At 41.7% G+C, this 12,764-nt stretch overlaps 1 protein-coding gene across 3 annotated transcripts in view; it reads right to left on the bottom strand.

Annotated features, from left to right (window-relative positions):
- Positions 1 to 3,662: 3,662 nt before the first annotated feature.
- Positions 3,663 to 12,764, bottom strand: part of si:dkey-100n23.5 (cyclic AMP receptor-like protein A) — an 86,365-nt gene continuing 77,263 nt past the window's right edge. For all 3 annotated transcript variants that reach the window (XM_054786711.1, XM_054786712.1, XM_054786713.1), the window contains one exon: positions 3,663 to 10,245. In XM_054786711.1, the coding sequence (XP_054642686.1) occupies positions 10,078 to 10,245 (168 nt within the window). In that variant the 3' untranslated portion in view covers positions 3,663 to 10,077. The remainder of the gene's footprint in view (positions 10,246 to 12,764) is intronic.

The raw sequence follows: 12,764 nt of genomic DNA, 5'->3' as shown, positions 1-12,764 counted from the left end.
AACAAGAACTATGAGTCCTTTTTGGAAAATTTTTTCTATTTTATGTTTTTTTTTTTTTACCTATGGTCTTAAACTTTTGATCAGCTGATGAACAGCCTATTTCAGTTCAATGGTTATTTGCAATAAATTGCTGACTCAAAACATTTTTTGTCTCACTCCCATTTCATCTTTTTGCATTTTGAAGGTCTACTTAGAACCTCCTTAAGATCCAACAGTGCAAAATGTACATTCTTGCAATTTTTCAACGGGTCTTAAAATTTTGATCAGCGTATATTACAATTTTCATATTGTGCCTTTTTTTCCCTCAAAAAAACCTTCAATGTCATAACATCACATTTTTCACCTGACGTTCAGAGTTTTTTGGTCACTGCCTAACTCTTGTAATTGATTTGACTTTCTTTGACTTCCCTCTTATGCAGTCATTTGTGTCTGATGTTGGTCAAAAGGACAAGGATTCTTGGGAAGACAGAGGACAATAAGATCCATGAATGGTTAAATATCAGTTCAAGTAATTTGACCTCTGAGCCCAGCCACTTTGTGTCCACTATGAGACAAAGTGCATAGGCTTCTTGCCGATATAGGACAATAATCCCTAAATGTTAAAAGACGAGTGAAAAGGAGTGTTTACTGACCTTTGACCTTGTCCATGGTGTCTTGTGGGAGGTGACATGACTGCTTAGCTTTATTTTGAAGTCATTAATGGTCGTTAAGGTTGCTGGTGAAAGGACATGCTGAGGAAAAACAACAACAGCGAGCACTTCCTCTTTTTTTCCTTCTTCATCTCCACACGTGCACACATTAGCACCCCCCCCCCCCCCCCCATCACCCCCACCTTCCTCCGGTGTGAAGCTAAGCGGTCGTTCCCCACAGGCGCGACCACGCTGAGTTAGCGCTGCCTCGCAGGGGATAATTACAGGCAGGCTTGGCGGGGCAAGCGAGGCTCCCAGCCAATGAGAGAGGGAGAGAGAGAGAGAGTGAGAGGGCCTATAGATTAGGATGTAATCAATAAGCGGCTATTGGTTCATCCATGCAATCAATCAAGGGGGACGAACGCGCCGTTAATCTGCACATCTCCACGTGCAGGGATCATAATTAGTGGAGCTGCTGCTGCGGCTCCGACTTTATTCTGGCAAACATGCAGCCGTTTCCTCGTCACGCCACAATATTTTCTTGTACAATTACGATATTACTCTCAATATTACGACTTTATTCCCAAAATACTACGACTTTCTCTTAAGAACACCGTGATTTTAGTCTCGTAACGTAACTTTTTTCGAGTAACATTACGAACACTAGGATTTTATTCTCCTAACATAACTTTTTTTGAGTAACATTACGCATTCATTCTCATAACATTACGACTTTTTCCTACGGACCTTAGGATTTTATTCTCGTCACATAACAACTTCATTCTTGTGACATAACGATTTTGATGTAACTTTACAGCTTTTTTGCCGATAACATTACGACTTAATTATCGTAAGATACGACTTTTTTCTCGTGACATTTTTCTTGTAACGCTACTTTTTTCATCTAACATTACAGCTTTTTTGCTTTTAACATTCAGGACATTATTCTCAAAAGGGATTTTCTTGTAACATTACGACTTCATTCTTACAACATTACGACTTTTTCCTGCGAACCTTACGATTTTATTCTCGTCACATAACAACTTCATTCTTGTGACATAACGATTTTGATGTAACTTTACAGCTTTTTTGCCGATAACATTACGACTTAATTATCGTAACATACAACTTTTTTCTCGTGACATTTTTCTTGTAACGCTACTTTTTTCATCTAACATTACAGCTTTTTTGCTTGTAACATTCAGGACATTATTCTCAAAAGGGATTTTCTTGTAACATTACGACTTCATTCTTACAACATTACGACTTTTTCCTGCGAACCTTACGATTTTATTCTCGTCACATAACAACTTCATTCTTGTGACATAACGATTTTGATGTAACTTTACAGCTTTTTTGCCGATAACATTACGACTTAATTATCGTAACATACAACTTTTTTCTCGTGACATTTTTCTTGTAACGCGACTTTTTTCATCTAACATTACAGCTTTTTTGCTTTTAACATTCAGGACATTATTCTCAAAAGGGATTTTCTTGTAACATTACGACTTCATTCTTACAACATTACGACTTTTTCCTGCGAACCTTACGATTTTATTCTCGTCACATAACAACTTCATTCTTGTCATATAACGATTCTGATGTAACTTTAAAGCTTTTTAAAGCTTTTTTGCCGATAACATTACGACTTAATTATCGTAAGATACGACTTTTTTCTCGTGACATTTTTCTTGTAACGCTACTTATTTCATCTAACATTACAGCTTTTTTGCTTTTAACATTCAGGACATTATTCTCAAAAGGGATTTTCTTGTAACATTACGACTTCATTCTTACAACATTACGACTTTTTCCTGCGAACCTTACGATTTTATTCTCGTCACATAGCAACTTCATTCTTGTGACATAACAATTTTGATGTAACATTACAGCGTTTTTGCCGATAACATTCCGACTTAATTCTTGTAAGATAACAACTTTTTTTCTAGAGACATTTTTCTTGTAACGCTACTTTTTTCATCTAGCATTACAGCTTTTTTGCTTGTAACATTCACAGCTACTTTTCGTACAATGTTACAAGTCTTTTCTCTTAAGAAAACGACTTCATTCTTGTCACTTTCCGATTTTAATCTGTTAACAGAGCTTCATATCGCAGCATGGTGACTCTATTCTCGTAAGATTACAGCTTTTCTCGGAGCATTACAACTTTATTTTCGTAACATACGGACTTTATTCTCGCAACATTAGAGCTTTCTATTGCAACAATGTAACCTTATTCTCGTAGAATCATAGTGAATTCTCTATGGCCACGCCATGCGTTTTCTTTTCGGGGCGGCCTTTAACGCTCGTGTCTTCATCGTAATCAATCATCGCACCTTGACGTGGCAGGGATCGTCATTCCTAAGCGCCTCCTTAGGGTGACGGAGAAAAGCGGCGTCGTGCTTATTTGAAACGCAGCGATAAAAGAGCTTCAAACGAGTGTTATCAGAGAAGGAGCGGCGGTGGCGGCGGCTCTCTCAGCGCAGCACAAGAAAGACTCGCTACACACCACCGCCCCTCCCTTCGTCACCCTCCCGCCCCCCCTCCTCCCTCGCGTCTGTCGGCCTCTGTCGAGTTCCGCTCATAACCTCGCCACCCACCCTCGCAGCTCCCCGCCTCTCCCTGCCTGCTTTCCGCTGCTCACACACATACACACACGCGCACACACCGCCTCTCTTTAGCGCTCTGCTGCACGCACACACACACACGCCTCAGTGTAGCGCACACACACTCATGCACGGTATTCCACGCACACAGGCCTCTTTAGCGCTCTGCTGACGCGCACACACACACACGCGCGCGCGCGCGTCAATAAAAAAGCCCAGCGATGTGAGGAGAGGCCGCCGGCGCTTCGCTCCCATCCTCCACCCCCCCTCCACCATCCCTCCCCCCGCCACTGCGATTAGCGGAGGCAGGCTGGCGAGGCGCCCCTCCGTTATCTGGGGCGGTGGCAGGCTGTGTGTGCGTGTGTGATGAATTAACTCTTTCCAGGATGGAAGTAAAGAGGCTAGCTCGGTCTTATCACACAGCAAGCAGGACACACGCCGACGTCACACAATCGCATGTCCTCATTATAATAATAATAATAATAATGACGATAATGATGATAATACTGATAATTGGATCGTTTTAATCAGTGGCGGAGCCAAAAATTTGTCATTGGGGTGGCCAAGGTGAGACCATTACTCACACAAGGGCGGCAATGAGTTGATACCTGAAATGTCTAGATGGCTCGTGGGGTGGCGGGAGAGTGGCCAGGGGTGGCCACCGTAGCTCCGCCACTGGTTGTGATTGGTTGTTGTTTCATGACATCACCTCCCGGAAACCTGTTGCTCCTCATCAACATTTCCAATTTGTACAATAGTTACTGTGCTTTTTTAAAAACGTGTCTTTATTACTATTCAGTAATTTGATTAAAAAGAAGGAAAATGTGTTCCGACTTTATTTCGATAACATTACGACTTTTTTTAGGTGACTTTATTTAAACATGTTTTCTATAAGAATAAAACCAGTCTATACTTGTAACATTACGACATTTTTCTTCCAATGGTACTTCTTCATTTGCATAGAAATACAATTTTATATCCATAACATTCCAACACACAACTTTTTTTTCCCTGATAGCGCTGCAACTTTATTCTCGTAACATGGCGACTTTTTGCTTGTAGGTTTACAAGAATAAAGTCGGGACATTCATTCGATTTCCATGCTGCTTGTCCTCACGAGGGTTGCGGCGGTGTGCTGGAGCCTATGCCAGCTGGAAAGTCGGGACATTGTTTTATTATTTTCAATTTACGACTTTTTTTTTCAAACATTCCGACTTTACTCCCATGACCTCAAGATTCTTCTCGTAACACGACAACTTTCATCCTGTGACATTTGGACTTTATTTCGTAATTGTACGACTATTATTCAATTCTTTTACGAGTCTTGCAACGTTACGTGACTATTCTCGTAACCTTTGTCGTTTTTTTTCTCGTCATGTATGACAAATTTGACGATTTTAGTTGCGTAACATTACGCCTTTTTCTCGCAACCATATGACTTGAATTTTGAATAACATTAAAACTTTTCTTGCAACGTGATTATTCTCATAACGTTTTTGTCATAACCGTACGAGTTTATGCTAATGAACTTATGACGTGTTCCTGTCCATTACAGCGTTATTTCCAAGTAATATTAGGCCTTTTTATTCCAGTCATCTTTCAACCTTTCATCATAACAGAACTTTTTTCTTGTAACCTTGCAACGTTTTTTCCCCCCGAACGTTACATATCTCGTAAACCTGCGACTTTTTTCTCAGAACATTTTTATGATTGTAGCGTTAATATTGTAACTTTCTTATCGTAACGTTTCTTTCATAATACAAATTCATCCTCGTCACATGACGACTCTACTCACAGAAGGTTACGACCTCTTTAGAGACAAAAAAAAAGACATTGTTATTTTTGTCGACATGAAAACATTGACGTAATATATCGATGTTTGTCGTCATGGGGACAACTTAGCAGTTTTGTGGCTAGTTGTGTGGCTACATGGCACATAAATCATATCGCCTCTGAGGCTCAGTAGTCATTTTTCAGTTGAGGGTAAATTTTTGCTTGGCCGAATTTAACGCCGTCATTTTTGTGCGTAACGTCGGAGGTGATTATGCTAGCTTTGCAAAGGGCAGCTCCTCACGGAGTTCAATGCAAACAGCCTGCAGCCAAAGCAGCTAATTGAACTATTTGATGTGAGGGGCTCCTCTTTGAAGACATCATTGCGTGCGGGCGGTTCGCCTGTGATCTCGCCATTAAAACGAAAGCGGCCGGTGATGAGGGATGCGGGGGCGGTTGTGCTGGAGACCACGTCACTATAAATACGGCGGGCTGTAATAAACAACAGGTGGCGCTCAAACAGCCGTCAGGCCCGTGACACACCATGGCTGCGAGGTGACAAAGCTCCACCTTGTTTTGTTGCCGCTGTCGCCGTTCCGCCTGCCCTCCCTCCTCCCTCCTCTGTGCGTCAATGGCTGGACTCCAACAATGGCTGGGGTTTCTGCTGCTACACACACGCACACACACACACACACACACACACGCACACACGCACTTACAGAAGCACACAAACAGAGATCTGACAAATGATAGGCTGGCGAGTCGAGGACAGCTAATAGTAGGCCGCGTGCCTGCCGACATGCCCGTGGGCCGCTGCTGTTAAATTGTATCCAATTACGAAGCATGCAACGATACCAAGGAGTGGAGGGGACAGGGGCGGGGGGAATAATAATTCTTCCCGCATGACAGGGAAATTCGCTTATTTCCTCAGCTCCAATGGTGCGGGTCTTGAAATGTTTAAGCATCTGTATGGGGTCCTTTTGTTTTGGCTAGAGGGCAAAGCTGAAGTCAGGTTTTCTGCTTTCTTTAATCAAAATCCTGTTTGGCATATGCACAGGCCAACTACGGCCAGCAGGGTGCAATCTGTAATTCCTGTCCGTGGTTTCAAACCACCACTGAACGCATCTCAACCACTCCCCCTTCAAAAGGCGGGAAGACACGTTCAAATGGATCTTACGTTCCGTTTTTGCAACTTCCTCCGAACATTATGGCTTTCTCTCATGTTACGATTTTACTCGCGTGGCAATACGTCCTTTTTCTCGGAATCCTTTTATGTAAAATTACATTTGACTTTTTTTTTTCTCTCATAATCATATGACATTTGGAAAAAATAACAATCCAGCTTTTCTTGCAACATGATGACAATCGTCTTTTTTTCTCCTCACCTTACGAGTTTATTCTCACAACCTGACGTTTTCCTCATAGCCAAACCACTATTCTTGTCACGTAACTTTAAGTGGAAAAGTTGATTCTCGTAACTTTTTTTTCCTCTTAACGCTGCCACTCTTTTTCGTAACAGAACTGTTCTCTCATAAAATGATGACTATTCTTGTCACCTTATAACGTTATCGTAAAATTGATGTTCATTTGGCCTTTCTGGCTCCTCTTCGACATAAAAAAACCCTTTTTTTGCAACATACAGTAACTATTGTCGTAACCTTACGTTTTCTCAGGACTGTTTTGTCATAACATATCGTAAAATGAATCGTAAAAAACTCTTTTTTTGGTAACCTTCACACTTTTCCCCCCAATAGCCACTACTTTTGTCACATTACAACCTGTTATCACAAAATTACCACTTGACTGGAATCACATTACCATCTTTTTTTCACTTAATCACGCAACACCATGACTATTCTCTTTTGACTTTTTTCTTGGAACCTTCCGACTCCTTTTCTCTCAACATTTCGACTTTTTTGTAACCTTGACTTTTTTCTCATGACTATACAACATTATTCTCATAACCTGACACATTATTTTCTCATATCCACGCAACTATTCTTGTCGCATGAGACTTTTCTCGTGACATAACATTTTTATGTAGTTTACGAATATTTTCTCAACTTTTCCTTGCAACCTTAGCACTTTTGCTTGTGACCTTAAAACGATTCTCGTAATATGACGACTTTTTCCTCATAGCTGACCCTTTTTTTTTTTTTTACGCTCGGGGTCAGGCTGAAAATGAAGAGAAGTCAGGTTTTCGAGAGGATGTGGCGCACAATTTCTTTGAATCAAAATCCTGTTAAGCAGATGTGCGGACCAGACAATGGCCAGCAGGGTGCGGCCAATGATTAATATCCATCATTAAACTTGGCACATATTCAGACACAGTTCACATTTCTAACGCACTGAACGAAAAGTAACGAAAAATTACTTTGAAAGCCGTCAGTCGGCCTGTGTTCTTTTGCTTTGCCGTGACTTTAATTTCCTGTTTAAGCCACGCCTTTCTCGATGCCACGGCTTGCATGTACAGTCATTGTTCGGTCTACATGTCAATCTTTACAAGCAACAACGAGGATGACCTCCATGGCTGGTTGTGTGTTTATATTAAATAGATAATAAATAGTATTTACTTGCCAGGTTCTGTGTGTTACATAAACTGACTGTATGCACAAAGACCCCCCAAAAAAGCCAATAATGTTAAAAATTTTTTTTCATGTTATGATTATTAGTATTTAAAAGTTTACAGCAACAGCAATAAGCCTCCAATTCCGGTTGTGCGTTTCTGGTTGCACATAGCATCTAGCAGGTTTTTTAAAATGTAATATTAATACTACATTGAAGTATTATAAATAATAATTAAGAACAGGCAATGACGTTACAATAATAAAAAAGTAATGACATAAATCTAATGTCCTTTTTATTTTGTAAATAAAAGAGTGAATGGGGAAAGTAAGTTATTTGCATTATTTTGCACAACATGTCTTTCATTTTTGGCACAACTGAATTTTAACATTTTATTTTGTGGCAATATAATGACCATCATTGTTTGATTTAGTTAAAAAGCACAAACATTTAATGGAAAGTAGCTTTATGAACGTTAAAAGTAGCTTTATTAACGCTCATAAAGCTATTTTCCATTCCAGTTAAAAAACACAAACGTTAAATGGAAGGTAGCTTTATTCACGTTAATAAGGCTACTATTTAAACTTAATAAAGCTACTTTCCATTTAACGTTTGTGCTTTTCAACTCAATCAAACAATGACGTCAGTATACTAAATGTTAAAAAAAATAATAATTTTGCAGTTCTTTGGTCAAAGTCACTCAAAACTAAGGCAAAAGCAGTTTCGTGCACTATAATGTGGAGATTTTGGTATTTTTATTCAATTTTGGAGGTAGCTTGCTGGTACGACACCCACATGCACACTTGAGCAGACTTTGCAAAGCAAGTGTCAGCGTGCAAGAGAAATAAACACACCCAGGCGCTGCTTTGTTATGAAATGTCTCTGCTGCTCATTTATTTGATGGAGTGCAAGTCAAGTCAAACCAGCGACGCTGCCAAAAATAAGGGAAGGGATGCGAGTCTGTGTGTGTGTGTGTGTGTGTTTGTGTAAGATGGTGGCAAAGCTCCGTTAAAGTGCTAACTCAGTCGCACTGTGGTGTCACTGACACCCGGCGGGAAAGTTCAACAGCTCTAGGGGGGTAAAAAGGGAGGTCAAGTGTCAGGTCATTAGTTCAACTTGTCAAGAGAGGCCACTGACAGCGGTCACTTCACACGAGCTGCTGAAAAAAAATGGTAAACAAGAAGAAGAAATGGGGCGAGGCTGAATTTAAATGGACACCATTATGCTGCCAATCACATCTCATGGCGCCACTGACACGTGCCATGAGATGATGAACTGTCAGAGACTGTTGCTAAGCAGCGCTAGCCCTCTGCCATCATTTACCTGTTTGGACCTTCGGGGAAAAAAAAGTGTGTGTGTGAAATATTTTTGTTGCTCACAAGGCTGAGCAGCAGGTCACGACCATATCAATATAAAATGTACATGTGAGAAATACTGTACATCAAAGAGCACTAGCATTTTTACATACAAAAAGAACACAAAACAACCTTTCAAAAACACCTAACGTCCCTGTCCAACAGGAAAAAAACATATGCCCGAAAAATTTTGAGTGATTCTGACATGAAATCTATGAGAAAAAAATGTCGGAACTTCATCACAATGAATGAAAGCGAAGCAATTCTCGGGCCATGTTGAGATCTCAACTGCTGCTTTGATTACGCAACATTAGATCGTGACCTGAATAAAAGTGTCACCTGTGTTCTGTGCACAAAAAAACGTCGGACAAAGCAGATGGACAACCATCGCCTTGGATGATACAAAAACAAAAAACACCAAAATATGGAGGTTTGTGGTTTTCATGGGTTATCACGCGTCAAGGGAAACAATAATACTGCCGTGTTGTACAAAAGAAAAAAACCCGAGCATCTCCAAAAAAGAACAAAAAAAAAGCATGGACGCGCGTGTTTTTCGTCAGAAAGCGACAATACACGAAAGGCAGAGACAAATACTGTCCAATAACACACGTTATTTCCCACTGAGCACCACCTCCTCCGTGAAGAGAAGAGTGGTCATATTCCCACACACATAAAAAAGGTCTGCTTTTCTCCTCATCTCCTGCAGAGAGGTGAAAAGGTAATTGCTCTGAATGCTAAACTAGCACCTTGTTATGATTGCCTTTCAGCGGTTCTTTTATTTTTTTTTCCCTCCTCCTCCATCTTGGTGGTATGCCAAAAGTGCAGATTGAAGGAGTCGAGGGGGCAGTGATGAGGAATGTTTTAAGACCTTCGGGATGCAGCGGAAGCCTTTTTAAACACGAGGAGGATCTTTAGCGCTCCGCTTGTAGTATTGCAGCCCTGCTCAGTATGTGCATGTGCGCGTCTTTAGGATATTAAATAGTAAAGGATGGGGATTAATAATGGAACCTGACAGCTCATCTCCGGCTTCTATCTGCCTGACTTTCCCCCCAATCTTCCCTTCCATTCTCTCCCCACCCTCTTTTCCCTCCCTGCTTTCTAATCCGCCGCATTTTTCTTTGTCAGTCCTTGCCGTCCTTTGTCTCCCCCTCAGGGCCCTCGGTCTTTCAGGGTCATGTGCGGCGCGTAGAAGAGCGTGTTGTCATTATCGTCGTCGTCGTCGCTCAGCTCGACCAGGTCGGCTTGGGTGTAGCGCACGGTGCCGGCGTGGTACTCCCCGATGCGGGTCCCGTCGCACAGCCGCGACTGCAGGGCCAGCTGGGGAACAAAATGTTCACAATGACTGGAGACAGCAGGTCTTTGTCTAAAACATCTCATATCACTTTTCCACTGCACAGTACCAAATGTTATCGTGAGGAGACTGAGGGCAGCAAAAAAACAGGTTGAACTGAACACATCAGTCAGAACGAGATGCTAAAAAATATTGGGGGAGAATGACGCTTTCCTGGAACTACTCCTGGAAAGAAAACACATTTTATCCAAGGGGAGACTGAGGGCGGCAAGAAAATGGACTGCACATTCACGTATAACCTGTAGGGGAATAGGACCTCTGCAGTTGCCATGGTGACAATAAATGAGACAAGCTACCAAAAACAACAATGGAGGCTAACGAGGGTCTTCTGTATTCGATTGTCAGCAAGTCGTGGTGAGGACATTCACTTCGTACGGAAGAGGACTGAGGGCAGCAAGAAAATGCACACAAAAGAAGTTGCGCTGAATGCAAGTCAGACGACAGACACAAAGAAAAAATGGAGAACGAAGATGTCCTGTCTTTAAGTCTAAGTAAGGAGTCAAATTGGGGGAGACTGAGGGCAGCAAGAAGTGACCCCTTCAGCTGACATGCCAAGACAAGGTAAGGCACAGCAACAGAGTAAGCTAGGCGTCTGTGTAGGCTCTCAGTCGTACAGGAGTTGTCCAACGAGGGAAAAGCTTCTTGAGACGTCATCTGTACTTCTGTGAAGAAAGTGTCGGACGTTTCGCTCCTCATCCAAAGAGCTTCGTCAGTTGACGTTAGAGTAAGCTAACGTTAACATGTGTTAACATCAAGTTTACATCAAGTTTACATCTCAGAATGTGACCTCATTTTATTTAAGAGGAGACTGAGGGCAGAATGAAAACAGGAGAGCTGCAGTAAAGAGGAGACTGTGGGTATGCCCCACAGTCTGCAGCGTACACAGCAAGAGTAAACCAACGTTAGCACGTGTCGTCAAATTTCATCTGAGAGGAGGCTGATGGTGACAGAAGGCCCGGAAGTGGTGACTCCTCATTAAGCTGCTGACGGAGGATGATGTAGTTGTCCAATACTTGGATTTGGGAGGGAAGCCACTTTGATGGTTTTCTACAGAATGGCCAATGACAACATTGATTTTTTTCAAAAAACAAGAGCTACTGATAGATTTATCTCTGCGTCGTTTTAATTTGCCCATCAACACCACACAGCAATACCTGTTGGTAGCCTTGACAATGTCTTCTTTTTCACAGGTTTCTTCGAGAGGTTATTCTTTTTTTTGCCCCCATCCCAAATTTAGAGATATACCTTTAATCCCTGACGTGAAGTTCTTGAACGCAACACTGTTTTTGATGCAGTAGCAATACAACAGGTCTTGCTATAGCATATGGAATTTACCTCTCAATGACAGTAACCCTCTGTAAAAATCTCAACCAACAGCTGAGCACCAACATTTTCAATCGCATGCAGAGGTAGATAAAGATGCTGTATGTTGGTCACTTGTGATACTTCAAATGTAGCTAGCCACTGCCGTCATAGTGCCAATTAGCCCTATTGAAGATCCTGGTACTTATTTGCTTTGGCAGACCACGCACTCGGCACTATTGGAGACTCTATGGTTAGTTGGAGCATTTAGGGTATGTGATTTTCCAATATGGGAGGGAACTGGAGTACCTGGAGAACATGGTTAGCCAAGGAGAACATGCTGGTGTCCTTGTTCAAGCTGAGGACAGCAATAAATGGACTCCTCAAACTCAAATCACAGAGCAGATCTGAGGTCAGCAGCCAGGATTTAGGTGTTTTCAAAGTGATTTTGACTAAATCACATTGCAGTAGTATACAACAGTCGGCTGACATTTAGATTCCCATATAAACTCGGTTTTAGGATAACAGCAACACCTCCCATAGTGCGTCAAGATCGTCACCACAGCAACTGTTTTTTGAAACTGGTGCTACACGACCAGATAGCAAAACAAAAGGGACATAATAGTCCCTCTGAGAGAAAAGTCATGGTCCAAATAACCGCGAACACGTGGCCGACATTTGGAAGCGAATGACGAGCCAAGGAGATGGCTTGTGGCTGCTGTGACGGCAAAGAGTGTTTCGCAATAGCCGCCAAAGAGCGTGAAAAGGTTGATGCTGACTCCCATGCTGCTTCTAAATGAAAGTCACTTACTGCTTTTACATGCAGTAAAAAAAAAACAAGCATTTATTTATTTAGCTCCTAAAATAGGTACTTTTTTCCACATACAGTGGTGTGAAAAAGTGTTTGCCCCCTTCCTGATTTGTTATTTTTTTGCATGTGTGTCACACTCTAATGTTTCAGATCATCAATCAAATGTAAATATTAGTCAATGACAACACAACTGATCACAAAAGGCAATCAAGTGTTTGTGATACCTTGAGTCTCTTACAGCGCTGGGGAGGAATTTTGGCCCACTCATCTTTGCAGAATTGTTGTAATTCAGCCACATGGGAGGGCTTTCGGGCATGAACCGCTTTTTTAAGATCATGCTACAGCATCTCAGTAGGAGTCAGGTCGGGACTT

Source organism: Dunckerocampus dactyliophorus, chromosome 9 (assembly GCF_027744805.1).
Source record: "Dunckerocampus dactyliophorus isolate RoL2022-P2 chromosome 9, RoL_Ddac_1.1, whole genome shotgun sequence".
Taxonomy (NCBI): domain Eukaryota; kingdom Metazoa; phylum Chordata; class Actinopteri; order Syngnathiformes; family Syngnathidae; genus Dunckerocampus; species Dunckerocampus dactyliophorus.
This window is presented reverse-complemented; position numbering and strand designations above follow the sequence as displayed.